The sequence below is a fragment of the Chiroxiphia lanceolata genome, chromosome 24 (assembly GCF_009829145.1).
Source record: "Chiroxiphia lanceolata isolate bChiLan1 chromosome 24, bChiLan1.pri, whole genome shotgun sequence".
Taxonomy (NCBI): domain Eukaryota; kingdom Metazoa; phylum Chordata; class Aves; order Passeriformes; family Pipridae; genus Chiroxiphia; species Chiroxiphia lanceolata.
The window spans coordinates 6,025,405-6,044,498 of record NC_045660.1 but is presented as its reverse complement, the minus strand read 5'-3'; the positions used below and the strand labels follow the sequence as shown (position 1 = coordinate 6,044,498).

The window sequence follows — 19,094 nt, the reverse complement described above, 5'->3', positions numbered from 1 at the left end:
GGAGGCACTCGGGGCTGGGATGAGCAGCCACAGTGGCTCACCAAGAGCTTTGCTGAAATAAACCATTATCATAAAACCTGCCCTCCCGAGCCTGCCCTCGGCTGCTCACACACAGCTCCTTGGTCTGTTCCAGCGGGTTTGTAATCCAGCTGTTCCCAGCACGGCCCAGCTGGGCACTGCAGTGGGAGTGTGGCAAGGAGCTGTGCCAGCAGCCAGCCTGTCCCCAGGCAGGGAGTCCCATGCCTGGCCTCGAGGCTGGCATTTTGTGGGAGAGCATCCTCCAAGGCTTGTCCAGCTTCAGGGATAACCCCGTGTCCAGAGCTGGCTGTGGCTGCATAGTGCCATGGAGCAGGGATTGAATCCAGCAGCCGCAAGTGCTCCCTGTCCCTGCCCAGCCCATGGTGCCCATATCCCAGGCTCAGGGAGGTCAAGGTGGCTGTGGTGCCCTTGACAGCTGCCTTGCTGGCTCCGAGGGTGGCTGCAGCTTCCCAACAGACCCTCTGCCCTGCCCAGGGCTGGGTTTGTCCCCGGGATCCATCATGAGCAGCTCACGAGAGGAGCAGGTGGTGGTTTCCAGAGGCAGGATGCCGGGATCCAGCTGTGCCCCAGCTCCCTGGGGTGGCTCAGGGGCCTGGGACAGCTGCTGTGCAGGATGGGGGGGCACTGAGACCCCCCCCCCAGCCTCTCAGCACACCTGGATGGCCGCAGCGGACGTCCGGTGAGATCAGACAGGGACGCACCAGCTGTGCAGGGCTGGGGACGCTGTGATGTGACCCTGTGCTGGCACAGGTTGGCCTGGGGCCGGCCGGCCCCTTCTCAGAAGGGTGATGACACTTTGGGAGAGAGGAGCAGTGTGGGAGCTGGCGGGGGGAGCTGGGGCCTGCAGGGACTCACGTTCCCGTGTCCCGTCCTGGCGCAGCGCGGTGATCCCGGGACACCCTGGCCCTGCCCGTGGTGTGGTGTCCCCGTGGCTCAGGGACCCAGAGGGTGCACGGCAGAGCAGACAGCTCGTCCCCTCAGCGCGTCCCCCACAGCCCCTGGGGACATCTGCTCCCTCCCAGCCCAGGCTTTTCCCAGGCTCCAGTTTTGCCCTTTTCCCAAGAGCAGCCGAGTCCTTTCCCAGCCTTCACATCTCACTTGCCTCTTCCTGCCATGGCTCCCTCCAGGCTGGGCCTGGTGGCTCCTTCCGTGGCCAGCAAAGGCCCTGAAGTACCGTGGGAGAGGAGCAGTCACATCTCTTGAGCCCTGACTGGGGACAGCTACAGTGGGACATGTTCCATTCCCTCTCGGCATTGCCTTTTCCAGCAGCCACAGCCCAGGGCTCACTCCCCATCCCCAGCACCCCAGGACCACCACAGCTCCTTGTTTTCAGACAGCATCCACCTTCCCATGCCAGGAAAAGCCCCCGGCTCTGCAGGCAGCAGCCCCTGCCCGCCCGGTGTCGCATCAGGACGATGCCCTGAGCTGCTGGCAGGGGTAGGACCCATCCCGGGGTGGGCACCGCAGTCCTGGTGCCTCCACACGAGGAAGTGGCCGGGGTGGGGGAGCGACAATGTCAGGATGCGGGAAGTCGTCGGGGCTATTGAGCTCGTTTCCTCCCGCCCGCGGTTCTCACACGGGGTGCATTGTCTGCTGTGCCCGCGCGTGGAGGGCTAAATATAACCCCGGGGAGGAAGGGAGCTCCGTGGGGTTTGCCTTTCCTTCGCTGGCAGAGGCTGGAAAGGGCAGGATTGTGCCCGGTTTGGGGTTGCCCTGATGGTGAGTGCTGCTGTGGACAGGGCTCCGTGCCTGGCCTGGGAGGATGCTCCCGCCTGCTCCTGCTCCCTCTGAAGGGCTGTGGGAAATGGGGCACTGGGAAGCTGTGGGCAGAGCCCTGGCCATGGACAGGGCCCCTGCCTGCCATGGCCCTGCCCATCCCTCTGCCCGTCCTCCCCCTCAGCTGTGGTTCTGCTCCTGCTGTGGCTCTTCCTGAGAGCAGGCCAGATTTAGACACTTGCTGTTTGCTGTGCACTGGGAAAGCTTAAAAATAAACCCCTTGGTGCTCATCCAGTGTCTATGGCAGAGCTTTCCAAGCAGGACAGCCCTCTGCCCCAGACCATGGCAGAACTGGGCAGGGAGAGCCCAGCACAGACTGGTCCTACCTGGGAAGAGGGCAGAAACATCTCTGTAGAGGAGCCACAGGGCTCCTGGGGGCTGTGACTGTTGTTAGATCAGCACCCCCAGAGGGAATTGGAGTCCCGAGGAGCGTGTGGCCCCTCCAGGACTGGCAGAGCTGCCCCAAAGTGTTCCCTAACTCAGGGAATGATGAGTCCCCTCATTGCAGCCCCTGGGCTGCCTGTGCCAGCACAGGGCTCAGCATCCCAGTGCTGGGGGAGCGAGTGCAGTTCCCAGAAAGGCACCGGGGGGACCTGTTTACTCAGGAGGGAGCGCGGAGGTGTGAGAAAGGCCGGCCACTGTCTGTCCCGGGCTGTGCCAAAGGGCTGTGCCGGGCCAGCCCGGGCCCTTATCAGCTCCAAACTTTTATTTGCCTAAGGGCTGCCCTCCCTCCTTCTGGGGGGGCCGCTGCCAACCCCGGCCCCCTCCCCGCAGGTGAGCCTCTCTCTGTTGTTGTTGGCGTGTGCCGCGGCGGGGCCGGCGGCGCGGGGTCACTCCGGCTGCCCCGAGCGCTTTGTCACAACATGGGAACAATAGCGGGACGCGGAGCTGTGTTTGGGCACCGTGTCCAGGGGCTCGGCCGTCTTGTTTTCCACCTTGCAGGGTTGCTGGGAAAAGCGTGATGCTCCCCTGGTGCCAACAAAAATAGGAGTCCCGGAGCGGGGAGGTGAGAGGGGGACACGGAGATGGGTAAACACTGCACGGCTGCTCCCATCCCTGTCACACGGGCACGTCCTCCTGGCCCTGCCCTGGACTGCTCTCCCCAGAGCCACAGTGGGGCTCTGCAGCTCTGATATTCCCCAGGGAATACCGGGCTGTGGCCCCCCAGGGTGGCCCAGGGGATCCCCATCGGGCAACAGTGGGAGCAGGGCAGGGTCCCTCTGGAGATGGTGGGAGCAGGGCAGAGTTGTTCCAGGCAGGGTTTACCCCAGCATCCTCATGGAGGGAAGAGCTGGGAGCTGGTGGTGTGCACCCCAGGTCCCCACCCAGGGCGATTTCACCCCCCTCATCCCCTGGAGAGAGGAAGCCAAGGATGGGCTCAGCTGCCAGCCCGAGCTCTGCCCCAAGGGCAGCTCAGCCGGTGCCTCCCTCCTCATTTCCTCCAGGGGCCGATGGCAGCGATACTGCCCCGTATCACCCATATTTCATTTTCTCCAGGGTATTTTTAGCCCGTTCCACCCTTGCTGGAGAGGCCCTTGGCAGAGAGCAGGCTCTGCCCTGGCCTGGCTCAGCCAGAGAAACTAAACAACCGCCCCAGCCACATTGTGTGCCTTTATCTGCAGCTCATTTCCACCTATTATGCAGCCACAAGCAGCTCCACGGCCTCTGCTGGGTTTATCTGCAGTACAGGGAGAGGGGCTGAGCTCTGCCTGGGGCCACCATGGGCCCCCATGACAGCCCTGTCAGAACCCTCAGCTGAGGCTGGGCTCAAGGGGACAGGACACTACAGCAGGGACAGTTGTGCTTTCAGTGGATGAGTGACCCACTCTCCCCCCCAGTCCCATCACTCTCAGGACAGCATCCTTCCCCCTCCCTCAGCCCCAAACCCTCACCTGCCCTCCCAGAATCAGCTGGAGGCTTCAGGAAGCACAGTCACACCACACTTCACCTTTTCTCATTCATCCAACTTTATTCAACAAGATCCAACACCGAGTCTGCCGGGGGAAAGGAAACAGCACTGAGGGCAGTGCCCACATCCTGCACTCGTGCCTGGGTCACACAGGACCTTCAGCCCTTTGGTCACAGCAGGACCATCCCCTCTCACAGCATTGGTGGGCTGGGGAAGTTGGGGGACAGGTCCCATGGCAGCAGTTGGTTCTTCCATCCCCCCCCCAGCACCTCAGCCCACAGCAGGAGATGACTAGTGCAAAGTAATAAAACCCAGTGACCCTCCAAACCAGAAGTTGCTGGTCTGATTCCTCCCCATAACCCCAAGGGCTCCAAGGCACATGGACAGGGCTCCCCAGATCCCCTGCAAACTGCACCTTTAAGACAGAAAGCTCCGTGCTCAGGCCAGCAGGTTAAAAATAACTTAAAGGCACACATCCCATGGGAAAGGGTCCAGGGCCGGGAGGGCAGAGGGAACTCACACTTCTGGGTCACTCGTGGTGACCCTGCAGCCATCGGGATCTGCTGGTCACGACAGAGCTGCCACTGGATTAACCCCCCTGTGTCCCATGGGGAGGGGGCAGCTCCGGCAGCAAACCCTGGACAGATGCCAGGGTCACTGGAATGGGACGGGGCTGGTGGCCAGGATCTGTCAGCGCTGCTCCAGCCCAGCTTCCCGTGCCTGTCCCAGGCTCAGCCTGCTCCGTGCGGAGGCTGGAGGGGAGCAGCTTCCCACGGCCACGCTCCCGGCTCTCAGCCCGGCAGAGGCTCTGGGGTCCGGCCGAGCCGCAGCTCCCGGTGGCCAGCAGCCTCCTGCTACAGCCCCAGGGACAGCCTGTTCCACAGGGTGGCTCCAGGGATTTCTCCCTTTCCCGGAGCGAGGCACACGGGACGTGGCGTCCCGGGGAACTTTCTGCAGTTTCCTTCCTTGTGGGGTCATTGGGGAAAACAGAAGAGAGCAGAGGCTGCGCTCAGCCCTGCTCCCGAGCATCCCATCTCTGGAGGGGAGTGTGTCTGTAAGGCACAGCACCAGGCAGGAGGCAGCTGCCTCCCACAGGCAGCACCTCTGCAGGCAGGTGGGACAGGGGAAGGTCCCCCTGCCAGCCAGGGCCAGCCTGGCACTACACATACTGCTTTTTGGAGGCCGAGCTCCCGGGCCGGCTGCACGGCTTCTCCTCCGGGGCAGAGGCTTCAGCAGCCCGAGGGGTGTAGGGGTCCGACAGGGGCCTGCTGCCACTGCCCAGTGCCAGGCTCTCCTCGTTGTGGAAGTTGGCCCAGTTCTGCTCGCTGGAGAGCTTGTTGTAGGTCTGGTAGGATGGCACGTGGCTCTCGGCCATGGGCAGGAACGGGTAGTGCTTGGGTGTGTAGGGATCCGACACCATGTCCTGGGCAAAGACGTCCCGGCTCGGTACAACTGGCCCCGACACCTTCTTGATGTTACTGAGCAGGTTCTTGCAGCAGAGGTGGAAGAGCTCCAGGAGGTTCAGGATTAAGGAGATCAGGCCCATCACCAGCATGAAGATGATGAAGATGCTCTTCTCGGTGGGGCGGGAGATGAAGCAATCCACCTGGTGGGGGCAGGGGTCCCTCTTGCACACGTAGCGGGGCACCATGGAGAAGCCGTACAGGTACCACTGGCCGACGAGGAAACCAGCCTCGAAGATGCTCTTGCAGATCACACTGATGATGTAGGTCCACATCAGCGCCCCTCGGATCTTGAGCCGCCCGTCCTCTGTCACGTAGATCTTGGACATCTTCTTCTCCACGGCTGCCAGGGCCTGCTCGATCTTCGGGTCCTTGCTGTGGACAGCCCGAAGCTCACTCTGCTGCTGCTTCAGCTTCTCCTCCCTCCGGGACAGATAGATAACATGGCCCAGGTAAATCAGGGTTGGGGTGCTGACGAAGAGGAACTGGAGCACCCAGTAGCGGATGTGGGAGATGGGGAAGGCTTTGTCGTAGCAGACGTTGGTGCAGCCCGGCTGCTTGGTGTTACACACGAAATCCGACTGCTCGTCCCCCCACACGGACTCCCCGGCCAGGCCCAGGATGAGGATGCGGAAGATGAAGAGCACGGTGAGCCAGATCTTCCCGATCACGGTCGAGTGCTCCTGGACTTGGTCCAGCAGTTTCTCCAGGAAATCCCAGTCACCCATCTTCTAGGGAGCCTGTGCCTCTGCCAGCAGAGAGGGGAGAGCAGGCACATCGATTCCCTCTTTCCATGCTGAGGAGCACAGGGCAGGTAGGGCCACCTAACCCCTGTGAGTTTTTGGGATGCAGCTGCTCTGCAGAGTGTCCCAGCAAACCCACTGAGGGACATCCCACACCTGAGGGAAGCGCCCGGGCTTTCTGAGACCTGGAGGGCTCCTTCTGCTTCCCCCTGCCCAGTGCAGGAACACGGGGCAGGGGGAGAAGAGGCAGCACAGGGATTCACCTGCCCCAGCAGCACCCAGCCCACAGCACCCACAGCTCGTGGCTGTGGGACGCTGGACTCCCAGCACCCTCTCCTCGCCCAGGGCACCCCTAGCACCCCTCACCGACCTCCTGCTGCTGTGGGGACCCCTTGGAGCCCAGCCCGCAGCCCGCGGGTGCTCAGCCCCGCCAGCCCGGCTGGGAAGGAGTGAGAGGGCGGCTGCAGCCCCGGCTCCTTATTAACCGCTGCTAATTAAGCGCAGAAGTGCCGGCCGTGCCGTTAAAGGCACCCCGGCAGCGGCGGGGCGAGGGGGTGCCCGCGGTGGGGGTGCCCCGTCCCCAGCACGGTTTCCCCGAGCGGCGCGGGTATCCCGGGGGTCCCAGCGGTCCCCACTCACCTCCGCTGCGCCGGGAACGTCCCGCCGGGCTCGGGCCGCGCTGAGTGTGAGGGGTCGGGCCGGGATTTGCGGCGGCTCCGGTCGTGCGGGGCCCGGGGGAGGAGCGCGGCAGGAAACCGGGGGGCCGGGGCTTAGTGTCGGGTCGGGCCGCAGGTGTGCGGGGCCGCCCCCTCCCACCGCCCCCCGACGAGGGGGCGGCCCCGGCGGGCGGGGCGGGGGCAGCGGGGACCCCCAGAGACGGCCGGGACCCGTCGGGGCCGAAGCCGGTGGGGGACAGTGGGAAACCCGGCTTCTCCCGCCCGCTCGTCCCCGGCTGCGGCTCCGCCGCCGGGCAAACCCGCTGAGCGGGGCAGGGACCCCGGGGATGCTCCGTCCGCTGCCCCGTGTCTCCGGGATGCTCCGTCCCCTGCCCGACTCCGTGTCCCGGCAATGTCCCGTCCCCCGCCCAGCGCCCTGGGGATGTCCCGTCCCCTGCCCGGCGGGGTGTCCCCGGGATGCTCCGTCCCCCGCCCAGTGTCCGGGGATGTTCCGTCCCTGCCCGCTCGTGGTTACCCCCGCGGGTCCGTGCGGCGCGGCGGGCGCTGGGTGGTGCTGGAGCCCCACCGGAGCGCGGCCGCGGTCCCGCATCCCGCCGGTTCCCGGGATGAGCCCCACCGGAGCCCTGCCCGGGACCTGCCCGCGAGTTTCAGCGGAGCTTTGCTGCCGGGGGTCTCGGCACACACCACAACACGCTCGTGGGGCTGCGGAGTGCGGGCGGGCCGAGCGGAGCTGGGAACAGCGGACCCTCCGCTAGCGCTGCTTATGGAGAGATTAAATGGAAATAATTTCTATTTATTATAATATTTATCAAGGTTTAGTAAATAATTGATGCTGATCCTTCCTTGATTTCCTTGGGGGCCAGCGTGCGGTTCTGCTGAGTTAAGGTTTAACGACGCGTGACAAGCCTGGAGAGGCGGAGCGGGAGGAGTGAGCCCGACCCGGGGCTCGACTGCCCTGCCCGGCTCGGGCGGATGAGGAGCACCCGGCTGCGGGCTCCTGGGGAACCTCTGCAAATCCGTGTCATCTGCCCTCACCAGTCCCCCCGATCTCCAGCGGACAGAGCAGATTCCAGTGTCTCCAAGCAATGTTTTATTGGATCTGTAGCTTGTGCCATATGTGACGCGTCTGTCCGAGGTGAGTGGGACACAGAGGCACCAAGGGAAGCAGCAGAGACAGCAGTGGCATTTGGGCAAGTGGCACGGCGCTCGTGTGAGCCAAGGGGGAGAAGCTGCCCTGCCCCAATACTGTCAAACTGGGCAAACTGGGCCGAGAGAACAGTCGGCACCAGCCTGGAGCTCTGCTCCTCTGTCATTGCCTCAGGTCCATGAAGAGAGCTCCTGCTGTGGTGCCGAGCCCGGAATTCCTTTGGGGTTTTTTGGTACAAAATACAGGAGGATGAAACAGTGCTTGGAACTGTGCACTTGTGAGGCACAGCGAGTTGGAACTGCCACCATGCTGGGTGACACCAGCTCTGGTTGGGCACCAGGGAGTGCACTCACACCCACCACGGGAGCAGCAGAGCTGGAGACCTGAGGAGATATGGGAGGATCTGTGTGTTGCTGTGATGTCCAAGCTTGTGGCACTGCTCTGTGCATCTGGCAGAGCTCCAGGGCTGCCCTCGCCTTACCTGTGTCTGATCAAGCACCCATGGGTCTCTCTCCAGGGATGTTAGTTTGTTGGGTTTAGTCATTTTTCACACAGGTTGACTCTTGAGGGTTCAGGGGTGGCTGGAAAAGCTGCTGGGCCAAGGGGAATGTGAACCAGCTGGGACGGGCGAGCTCACAGCTCCTCTCCTCTGTGGGAAGAACAGACACCCTCAGGCATGCCCACAGGCAGCCAGCACCCACCTGCCACCACACCACTGGGACACCCGGGGATGTGCCCACGGTCCCAGGCAGGAGAGTTCCCATGGATTTGTACCCCTCCCCTCACAGCCATCGAGGTCCTGGCTGAAGAGTCCGGCGGTGACATCACTGGTGGTCACGTCTGGTGCCGACCATCCCTGGCACAGGCCAGGACACTTTCTCCCTCCACCCTCCCCTCCCAGCACCCTTCAGACAGCAGTCAGGGCTGTCACACACCTAGTCTGGGACTTGTTGTCCTTCTCCTCCGACTTGAGGTGGCAGTGGCAGGTGGAGGCCTTGCTGTAGCTGACGGAGCGCTTGGTGGATTTCTTCCACTTCCGTGCACCGCGGACAACTCGCTTGAAGATGAGGTAGAAGATCTCACAGACGGTGAGGATGATGCAGATGGAGGAGGCTCCGACCATGAAATAGGTGAAGACCCTTTTCTCAGTGGGCCGAGCGATGTAGCAGTCCACGGTGTTGGGGCAGGGATCCACGTTGGTGCACTTGACCAGCCGTGGCAAGTCGAAGCTGTCCCACATCTTGTGGAGGAGGTAGAGGAACAGGATCTCTATGATAAGTTTGAAGAAGAGGCTGAGCAGGTAGGTCCACCACAGCCCGCCGTGCTTCTTGCCCGTGTTGCTGTAGAGCTTGGGGCAATTCTCCCCGTTCTTCTCCCGGTTCTTCTTCTCGCGGTCCTCCCGGTAGGCCACGTGCATGATGACCAGGAGGGAGGGACAAGTGACAAAGATGAGCTGCAGGGCCCAGAGGCGGATGTGGGAGATGGGGAAGAAGTAATCATAGCAGACGTTGGTGCAGCCCGGTTGTCGCGTGTTGCAGTCAAAGTCCTTCTGCTCGTCACCCCACACGCGCTCGGCCGCCACCACGTAGACCAGGACACGGAAGACGAAGACCACGGAGAGCCAGATGCGGCCGAAGGCTGTGGAGTACTTGTTGACCCCGCTGAGCAGTGCCTGCAGTGTTTTCCAATCCATGGTGGCCGGTGGAGACCAAAGTCACCCGACCTGGAGAGGCGGCAGGAGCGGAGGGTGAGGAGCAATGGGAGGTGCGTGTCCCTCACTGCACTGAATCCCACTGACCTCTGGGCTCCCCCACCACGCTGCACTCATGTGGGGCGGGGGGACCATCACCCTTGCACACGGTAAAACCCGTCCCCACGCTCTCCTGGTGACAGAGGTGACTCAACCTCTCAGCACTTCCTTCTGACAGAGCCTCTGCCCCAAGGGATGAGCCACCTGGCCAAGTCCCCACCACCAACCCCCCGCCTGACTGCGTGTGTTGGTGCAAACCAGCAGCAGGATGTGCTGGAGCGAGCCAGGATCAACAGCCAAAGGGGAAGTGGCTGCTGCAATGCTGGGCTGCCGGGACACGCCAGGGACCGGTTTTTCTGTCTCACAGGTGATGCCCGAGGCAGCCCAAGCACAGATGAGAGCAGAAAGGGACAGTCTGTGCGTGTCACCAGCACGTCACCCTGGCTGGGGCTCTGCTCCTGCTCCCACTCCTGCCCCCAGCAGCAACACCGGAGGCCCCGACGGCCAAAGCAGCTCCACAGCTCAGCCTGGGGCTGCCCCACACGAGGAGGGTGGCGCATTAAGCCTGACCTGGAGCTTTACTGCACCTGGATTTACAAACCCGTGTGGGTTTTATAACCCTCTGTGCTGTGGAGGTGCCTGCCCTGACAAAGGGATTCACAGGACCGCCGCTGGGTCATTCCCACTTTTAAGGAGCTGCCGCTGCCCGTGGCCAACCCGGTGCCCTCCGAGACGTACCTGGAGGAGGCTCAGGCTCCTTCCCTGCTCACCGGGAGTTGTGGGGTGGGAAGTGCCCAGCACAGGGCATGGCGGGGGTGCGATGGCACTCTGGTGATCAGGGTCCCCTCATCCAGGGGGGGCTGCACAGTACAGTGTCCCGGGGCTACAGGGAAGGAACAGAGCCTGGAGCACTGCCCGGAGCCCACGGGGCTGCCCGAGAGCCCAGCCTTGGTCAGAGCCACCCTGCAGCGAGCCCCAGACCCACTGTGCTGCTCCCACACTGCTCCCACACTGCTCCCACACTGCTCCCACACAGGGACACCTCGGCAAGCAGCTGAGCCAAGTGGGGCCAAGCTGGGGTCCTGTGCCACCAAGTGCCAGGGCAGTGCCTCTGCCCATGCCCACCTTCATTCACCACCCTGCTGAAAACAGATCGTACTCCCTGGCAAACCAGTGAGCCAGGGTGGGGAACAACCACAGCATTCCCACCCAGCCCTTAGAACCAGCTCCTTTAAACTCAGGAGAGGGGAGCTGCTGCTTTCCTCCCAAACGCTGGTGCTGGTGGCTGGAACCTGGAGTCCCTGCACACCCCCAGGGCCTGTGCCCCCCACCCACCAGCCTGCCAATTCGCCCATTCCCCCACCCCCAGTGCCCTGCCAGCAATCCACCCAGCACCCACCTGCCCAGCTCAGCCCAGTGTCAGCTCCATCCACGGACCCGCAGCAGGGTGGGAAGGGGATGTGACCCCCATGCCAAGCTCCATGCTGAGCCCCGTGCCAGTCCCTGTGCTCTGGGAGCCCCGTAGCTCCCCCCGGTGCTGGCTGGGTGCCAGGCAGGGCAGGGGCAGCGCTCAGGTGTGCTCAGCTCTGCCGGTAGAGCCCGTGTGGCTCCCGCAGAGCTCAGCACCCTCTCCAGCCAGCCCCCGGAATGCCAGCGCGCTGCGTCAGCACCGCGTCCTGCCCCGCGTGGGCACAGGGCGTTGGACCCGAAAGCGCCCGGCTCCCACCTCTGTGGGGTGCAAACACAGCAGAGCCACTGTCTCTGGGGGGCTCAGTCCACGAAGAGGGTGGTGGGACAGAGGAGCAAGGCCTGGGGTGGCCATTCCTGCTCCTGGGGGCTGCCACGCTGTGCCATCCCCCTGTGTCACCCCCCAGGCGAGCAGCCCTGGCACAGCCTGGGGGGTCCCATCGTGGGTCTGTGTGATGTTGAGGTCCCCACTTTTGGCCCCTGCAGGCCCACCAGTCCCAGCCATAACCCAACTCCCACCTGCACCCCGTCACACCAAACACAGCTCCCACTGTGCCCCGTTACACCGCGGGGTCTGTCCCCCACGACCGGAGGTCCCCAACAGCCCCCCAGCACCCTGTGCCCCTGGAGGTACCTGTCCCGCAGGGAAGGAGCCGCAGGAAGGTGTCCAGATCCAGGCAGATCTCGGAGCAGGGAAGCTCCTTCCCAGCCACAGCCCTCCTGCACACCCAGGGCTTGTCTGTGGAGCTGGTGTGTGTGGGGAGGGGAAGGGTGGTTGGTTCAGTTCCCAGTAACTGGGTGAGTCTGGCAAACAGCTGCTGGAGAGGTTCTTGTCTGAGCACATGCACACACACGCTCGGGTTGAACAACAAAGGACATCGACGGGGCCAGATTCCTCCACCTGCAACACCAGCAGCTCCTGCCAGGTGATGCCCTGACCCCCACCAGGGTGGTCTGGGCAATGCAGACCCAGCAGCAGGACCAGGGTGACAGGGATGGACACTGGCCTTGCACCATGCCCCAGCTGTTGGGCCACCAGCACCAGTTGCTAAGAACCACAGATGACTCAACTCCTGAAATGATTTTGCTGTAGTAAGAGTTTTGCAACAGCTCTCTGGTATCTCCAACCAACAGGAACTTGCAGCCGCCGCCCTGGCGGGGCCGGGACGGTCTGATAGGACCTTTCCCAAACAGCAGGATGGCAGCAGGGTCCCCACATAGCAGGACCCTGCCCTGCTGCTGCCTCCAGCCGTGCCCCCGTGGGACCTGGAATGTGTCCCCAAGGGGGATGTCCCTCTCCCTGAGCACCGGTGGCTCCCAGGAGGCTGAGTCAGCCCCATCCTGCTGGAGCAGCTGGATGCCCCATGGAGCAGCCCCATTTGAGGTCTTTGCCAACACAGCTTGGCAGGAATGTGCCTCCCCTTGCCTTCGGTTCACCTGGTCTTTAGAGTGCCCCGAGGCTTTTCCGGCATCCTCTGGCACGCCCTGGAGACAAGTGGCAAGGGAGCCTCACGGGAGCCTTGCCAGGGCCACCCCTCCCATGGGACACATCTGAAGAGCCCCTGGGTGCTTGGTGCCCGAGAGGTTTGCTCCCCGCTCTCCTGGCGGACAAGGAGCCGCTTGTCCAGAGGTTTCTTGGCTCCAGGAGGTCAAATAAAGCAAGTGAAGGTTTGCCCAGCTGGGGACACACAGGAATGGGAACCCAGGAGATGCAAAGCCAGGAGATCCAAAGCAAGCCCTGGTGGGAGCCTGGGGTGCAGAGTGGGGTGAGCCCAGAGGAGGGGGCAGACACAGGAACCCCCGTTCTGGACAAGAGCAAAGTGGGAGCTCCCTCCACCAGGAACTGCCCTGTCCTATCAGCAGGATCAGGAATTTGAGCTATGTTGTTGCAGAGATCTGGTGTGGCAGGAGCTTGTCAGGAATCTGAGGGCTGTGACCCTCGAGATGACAAACCCAGGAGAGAGGGAAGTTGTTGAGAACCACTGGCAGCTCTGATTTCTTGTGCAGGCAGCAGCTCCCTGCCCTGAGGGCAAACCCTGTAAAAGTGGGGCCAGACCTCCCCTTGGGCAGTCTCTTACCTGCAATTTTGGAATTTCAAGAGAGGCCACGTGGCCGTGGTGAAAAAGTTCAGGTGCTTTTGGCTTGGGCAGATTTCCCTAAGGCAGTTGGGTGGGGAGCAGAAACACCCCGTGCTTTGCAGTGTTTTGCAGTGCTGAGCTGGGTGTTTGCCAGCAAAGGGCACATCCCTGTGCCCCTTCCACCACCCCTCTGCCAACTGGTCCAGTGTGGGCACAGGGACAAGATGCCAGCAAGGTTCAGCAGCTCTCAGCACGCGAGAACTTCAGGTATGTGCCCCAGGTATGTCACCACGTGTCCACCCTGCTCCAGCTCAGTGGGATGATGGGTGAAAGGCTTCAGTGCCAGATGTGAACACTGAAACACCCAGTGACCTCCAGAGGCCTCACCTTGGATCCTCCCCGAAGGAAAAACCCAAGGAGATGAGCAGGTAGCCACTGCAGTGGCAGAAAAACCTCAAAGTCTCTTTTAAAGAGTCTTAAATGGGGCGTCACAGGAGATTGGACTCAGGCCTTTTATTTCAGCTTCCTGCCTGCCAACAGCATCCCAGCTGTCCTGCTCCAGGGCCACGTCCCCAGGGATGAGGCTCCCCAACGGGCACAGGGCACAGGAGTCACGGGGTCCTGGGAGCAGCCACTGACTCCAGCACACTGGACATAAATCAGAGAGTTTCTCCTCAATTCCCAGCAGAGAGGCGGGGTTTGGCCAGGGAAGAAACAAGCCCAGGCTGGGGAGGCCAGGCTACCCCTGACCTGCACACACAGTCCTCTCCACATCCCTGCCTGGGCTGCAGTTAGTGGTGGGTTTCTTTCAAATCCCCTCTCCCCTGAATTCAGGGGCTCTTCTGGGACCCTACAAGAACATACAGGGGGATTCCCTGTGTGATGATAAAAAGTAGTCAGCTTTTATTTTGACACCCCCCAGTGTATTTGCTTTGCTGACACTGGTCCTGCCTCTGTATCCCAGGACATGTCCCAGCTCCCAGACCTTTGTTTCTGCAGCAATGACCGAGGCAACTCGGGGGGAAACACATCAGAAAGAACCAGCCAAACACTCCCGTTTGTGGGGCTGGTCGGGGCTGATCCCAAGCCTGGATGGTGCAAGACACCCTGAGCTCTGTGGAGCAGCTGCAATGTCTGCTCTGAGCACCACAGAACTGCACAACAACACCCAGCAACTGGATCTTCAGGTCTCTCGCAACGGGGCAGCAGCTCCAGCTGTGCTTTGATGTGGGGAAGTGGGACAGGGAGGTTCTCCTGGGGCTCATCTTCTGCCCCATTAGTGTCTGCACAGGGAACACCTCGAGGTTTCACCCACGGGACAGCCCGGAGCAGGAGCGGCCAACCTTGCTGGAAAACAAACAGCCCAGCCCATGCTCTTTAAATCAGGGCAACAGCTCGAACACAAAGAACAACTTTGTGTTCTCTCTGGCGTGAGTGAGAGGCCTCGGGAAAGAAAACTTTCGGGTGGATGATCCAGCACCAGGAGAGGATGGGAGGGAGGCAGACACCAAGCACAGCTTCACATAGAAGGAGGTGGAAAAAAAAATCTACCTGTATTCCACCATCTGCCTCTCACCCCAAAGGTTTCCAACCTCGGGGTGTCAGCACAAGGAGCTGCTGTGTGCCCAAAGGGTTCTGGGCTGATGGCTGGGATGCCCTCAGGGCTTCTCCACCATCCTCACCCTTATGGGGTGGCTGGTTCAGGCCCTGCCCTCCCATCCAGCAGTGTTGCAGCCCTGCCTGCCCTTGGCATCCCCCTCAGCATCCCCCTGGCCACAGTGGTCCCTCTGCCTCCCCCTCCAGCACATCCAGCTGGTCCTTTCCCCAGGGTGGGCTGTGGGAAGGGGCTCAGCTTTGCCCAAGTGGGAGCTGGTTCATTGGAGCAGCAGTAGCTGCAATGAACTGTCACCAAGAACAGCCCTGATCCTAAAGGCCACAGGGATGGGGTTCCCTTTCTCCCTGTGCTGCTTCCTTTGGGGCAGAGCCAGCGAGTGCTGTCACTGCTCATGGAAAAAATAATAATCACACCCTCTAAATAAAGAGAAACCAGTAACAGATCGAGCCACATGTTCGATGTTAATGTTACTTACGAGTGCATTTGCCATGAAATTATTGTGAATTATTCATCCCAGCTAATGCTTGGTGATGGCCTCCAAAAGGACAGCGCCGCTCACGTCACGGCCCAGCGCGACATATCACAGCAATAAATGAGATCAGATTCTGCCATTTAATGTTACTGTTTAATCAATGGTTGGGGTGTTTTTCCTCTCCTGTACTCAGCTGTTTTGCTGGGGTGTTTTCCTCTGGCCAGGCAGGATGATCCAGCAGCCCACGGCGGGCGCTGCCTGCCCGGCTGGATCCTCACGCCTGCGCTTCCCCGCGGTGGCTGCGGCACCAGGGACCTGCTCTTGTCCCCACTCGGCTAATGAGTGTTATTAATGACGATTGCATCAGTCTGAGATGGCCCCGGCACCCACACTGTGGCTGATTTAGGCTGAGGGACAGGGAGATGGGTTCCTTGGGGGATCAGGGTGCCTGTCCTGGCTGGGACACGCTCAAAGTCTGGGCACTGCTGCCAGTTCACAGCTGCCACAGAGCTGCTGGTCCCCGTGGCACTCGGGCACTGCACGTGTCCTACAGCACGTGGTTTACCCCAAATTCAGCAGGACGATGTCATGTGTCTTCCCCAGAACAGGAGAAGCAGAGACTCCTCGGGCACAGCTCAATTCCAGGGTGCTGCCCCCACCAGCGCTCCTGCACCGGGGGACAGAGGAGGAAGAAGGGGATGAAGGTGCCCAGCAGGTGAGAGGCTCCTGCTTTCTCCCGGGCAGCTCTAGGAAAGAGCCTCCTCCTCGGATGCCGTGCTGGGGCAGGACGCCGTGGGTGGGATGGTGGCCGTGGGGGGTTTGTAGTCCGCCCCATGGAAAACCTGTCCCGCTGTGCCCACGGGCTCGGCGCAGGGCAGCGGGCAGTCCTGGCTGTGCCGCCGGCTCTGCCCACCACCAGCCTGCAGGCACTCCCGGCACCGCTTGCCGATCAGGTAGGCGGCCTCGGCGAGGCTCAGCACGACGCAGACGCAGGCGGTGACCACCATGAAGAGGGTGAAGATGTTCTTCTCGGTGGGCCGGGAGATGAAGCAGTCCACCACGTTGGGGCAGGGGGGCAGCTCGCACTTCACCAGCCGGGGCAGGGTGTAGTTCCTGTAGAGGCGGTAGAAGATGTAGAGGAAGACCACGTCCACGCCGGCCTTGAAGATGAGGCTGAGCAGGTACGTCCACCACAGCCCGCCCCGCTTCTTGCCGGGGTCGGCGAAGAGGCGGCGGTGGCAGCCGTCCCCGCCGGCCTCGCGCAGCCGCTGCGCCTTGGCCTCCCGGTAGGCCACGTGCATGATGACCAGGAGGGACGGACACGTCACCAGGATGAGCTGCAGGGCCCAGAGGCGGATGTGGGACACGGGGAAGAAGTGGTCGAAGCAGACGTTGGTGCAGCCCGGCTGCAGAGTGTTGCAGTCAAAGTCCTTGTGGTCGTCGCTCCAGACCCGCTCGGCCGCCACCACGTAGACCAGCAGGCGGAAGATGAAGACGAGGGAGAGCCAGACGCGGCCGAAGGCCGTGGAGTACTTGTTGACCCCGCTGAGGAGCCCCTCGAACGTGCTCCAGTTCATGGCTCCCCGATCCCGTTAGCTGGCCAGGGAAGAGGGAAGACACTGTGTCACCAGGGAGCAGCGAGAGGCCCCCACTGGAGCCCCCGTGTGCCCCAAGGCACAGCTCCTGAAACCCTCTCTGGCCCATGATCATATGCAGGGACCCCACCAACATGTGCCCCAGCACAGACCTGGTCCAGGTGATGTGTCTCCACCGAGCACCGTCCCCCACTTTGGAGAGAGTGGGACCTGGCACAGCTTGGGGTTCTGCTGCAGCCGCGGCATCCTCCAGCCACCACCAGCTCCGGCCCACGGCTCAGCCCCCATCCTGCACCGCCCGCCCCAGCTCCTGCCTCGTTGCCCAGGTATTTGTTATTAATTTTCCTTACATTGCCAGGCCTGGCCCGGGCGGACAACAACGAGGAGCAGGCGGGCCGTGACTCACCCGGCCACGTCCTCTCCCACCGCTGGAATCTGCCGGTGCCTCTGCCCTCCCAGCCCTGCGCCGACTGTGCCCCGTGTCAGAGCAGAGGCACTGGGTGGGCTGGGGGGGCTGCACGGCCCCTGCAATGCCGAGGAGCTGACCCCGGGCTGGGTGGCCACCAGTGCTCACCAGCCCCAGCCCCTGCGAGGCTGATCTGAGCCTGGTCTGGGCCGTGCTGGAGGAACACACCTCGTGCGCCGAGAGGGGCCCCTGGGGCTGCATTTGGCACCGACTCTCCTTAAATATTTCATTATCAGGAAAATAATAATCAGATTCCCCCTCGTCGAGGGGCTCTCAGGGGTGAACACATCCCCTGCTCTTTGCAGCCCGGCCCAGCTCCTGCTCACACAGACGTCCCGGTGCACGGCCCTGCTGTGGGAGCTGCTGGGTCCCGTCTCTCTGGGTGGATCCCTGGGGACACACACAAACCCCCGATTCCTGCTCCTCCGTGCACGCTTCCGGCAGCAGCGCAGGATGAGCCCATCACCCCGGGGTCAGGGGGGGCAGATGCACTCCCCCAGCCCCAGCCCCACATCCCCGGGGCACAGCAGGGTCCCCACACCACTCACCCGAGGTGTCCCTCGCCGAGGCCGGCGCTGCTGCAGGTCGGTGCTTGCTCTTGGCAGGAACGCATCGCCTGTGCAAGAGGCACCACATGAGTCATTCCCGGGCTCCTGGGAGCGAGGAGGAGATTCCCAGGGGGAAGGGATGAGGCTCGAGGCAGATCCCCACGTGTCCCATAAGCTGCCCGATTTCCCGAGGCGAAGGGCGGCCCCACAGTGTGCAGGACCTGACCCTGGTGCTGTGCAGGGAAGGGCTGTGTGCTCTCAGATGCTGCAGGGATGTTGGGGTGCCCAGTACAACCTGGGGTCCCTCCATCCCTTCCCTACACCCATCTGCCCTTGCTCCAACATGGCCAAAGCCCTGGGAGCCCCTGCCCGCGGCACCAGCAGCTGCCTAGTCAAACACCTCCCTTTGTAATCCTTTCTTTACTCAAACTTCACACCATGGAAATACTTTAGGAGAACCTTTATCCCTCCCCACCCTCTGACAAGTGGGTGGTAGCTGATTATTTTACTGGGAATTAATAAGCTGCTTAGCTATGCTCCCCTCGCCTGCAAGCTGGCACAAGCCTCTTCCCCATCACCCCTCCCTGATGCCAGAGCATGGAGCCCTCCCAGGACGAGCCCCCAGCTCAGAGAACCCCCCTGTTTGAGGTCTGGCCCCTGTCTCATGGCTGTGGGGCACAGGGATGGGGGTCAGAGGGGTGGGGGTCCAAGGAGCTGGTGTGGTTCCAAGGAGAAGGTGTGGGGTGCAGGAGTTCAGGTGCTGCCGGAGTCATTTGAGGAGCAAACACACGTTTCATTTGCAATTCTGCTGGGGTTTAAAAAAAAAACCAAAAAACAAAACCGCAGAGAAACAAATCTAAACAGCTGTAAAGTAAATTACCAGTGTTTGCGGATGGCTCCAGGGAAGAGTTCTGCAGTTTGAAATCAAACAAGCCCGTTTTTATTTTTTTTTAACATGCCTGTGTAGTGGCTGTGCCGTGAAGGGAGTTCCCAGGGGCTGTGTCCCCCACGGGCAGGCAGGGAGGGCCCAGAGCAGCCCCCACCCAGCAGCACCCAGCAGTGGGTGGGGGGATGTTCTGCCCCACGTGCCCCTGATTTTATGGGTGTCTGAAGTGGCTTTTGCGGCTTTCTGGGTTAAAATCCCCTCTTTTGGGGAGCTGCCAGGTGAGATGGGCATTTTCTGCTCCAGGTAGAGCCCCTCCACCCCTCCACAGGTGAGTCCCCGGTGCTGGGGACACGGAGGTGTATTAATGGCAGCACTTTATCTTCCAGGAACAAGCCCTATTAGTACATTTTCACTACAACATGAAATATTAATAACACTTTGCATTTATATAGCGTCATTCATC

At 61.9% G+C, this 19,094-nt stretch overlaps 3 protein-coding genes across 4 annotated transcripts; all 3 read right to left on the bottom strand.

Annotated features, from left to right (window-relative positions):
* Nucleotides 1-3,769: 3,769 nt before the first annotated feature.
* GJA4 (gap junction protein alpha 4) lies at nt 3,770-6,657 on the bottom strand. Its single transcript, XM_032709975.1, has 2 exons — nt 6,570-6,657; nt 3,770-5,935 (listed from the first exon to the last, which is right to left on the bottom strand). The coding sequence occupies exon 2, from the start codon at nt 5,913-5,915 to the stop codon at nt 4,884-4,886; it is 1,032 nt and encodes a 343-aa protein (XP_032565866.1). The 5' UTR covers nt 5,916-5,935; nt 6,570-6,657; the 3' UTR covers nt 3,770-4,883.
* Nucleotides 6,658-7,959: 1,302 nt separating this feature from the next.
* Nucleotides 7,960-11,792, bottom strand: GJB3 (gap junction protein beta 3). 2 transcript variants are annotated; one of them, XM_032709978.1, is made up of 3 exons: nt 11,606-11,792; nt 8,690-9,477; nt 7,960-8,403 (listed from the first exon to the last, which is right to left on the bottom strand). In XM_032709978.1, the coding sequence occupies exons 2-3, from the start codon at nt 9,445-9,447 to the stop codon at nt 8,388-8,390; spliced, it is 774 nt and encodes a 257-aa protein (XP_032565869.1). In that variant the 5' UTR covers nt 9,448-9,477; nt 11,606-11,792; the 3' UTR covers nt 7,960-8,387. The 2 variants fall into 2 exon arrangements, with proteins under 2 accessions (XP_032565869.1, XP_032565868.1); XM_032709977.1 differs by lacking the exon at nt 7,960-8,403 and having other exon boundaries at nt 8,662-9,477.
* A 4,090-nt stretch (nt 11,793-15,882) lies between these two features.
* Nucleotides 15,883-16,731, bottom strand: LOC116797955 (gap junction beta-5 protein-like). The gene has a single exon (XM_032709976.1). The coding sequence runs from the start codon at nt 16,711-16,713 to the stop codon at nt 15,883-15,885; it is 831 nt and encodes a 276-aa protein (XP_032565867.1). The 5' UTR covers nt 16,714-16,731.
* Nucleotides 16,732-19,094: the final 2,363 nt, after the last annotated feature.

Excerpts from the sequence above, each read along its gene's own strand:
- GJA4 (XM_032709975.1), bottom strand. The coding sequence starts at position 5,915 with ATGGGTGACTGGGATTTCCTGGAGAAACTGCTGGACCAAGTCCAGGAG.
- GJB3 (XM_032709977.1), bottom strand. The coding sequence starts at position 9,447 with ATGGATTGGAAAACACTGCAGGCACTGCTCAGCGGGGTCAACAAGTAC.
- LOC116797955 (XM_032709976.1), bottom strand. The coding sequence starts at position 16,713 with ATGAACTGGAGCACGTTCGAGGGGCTCCTCAGCGGGGTCAACAAGTAC.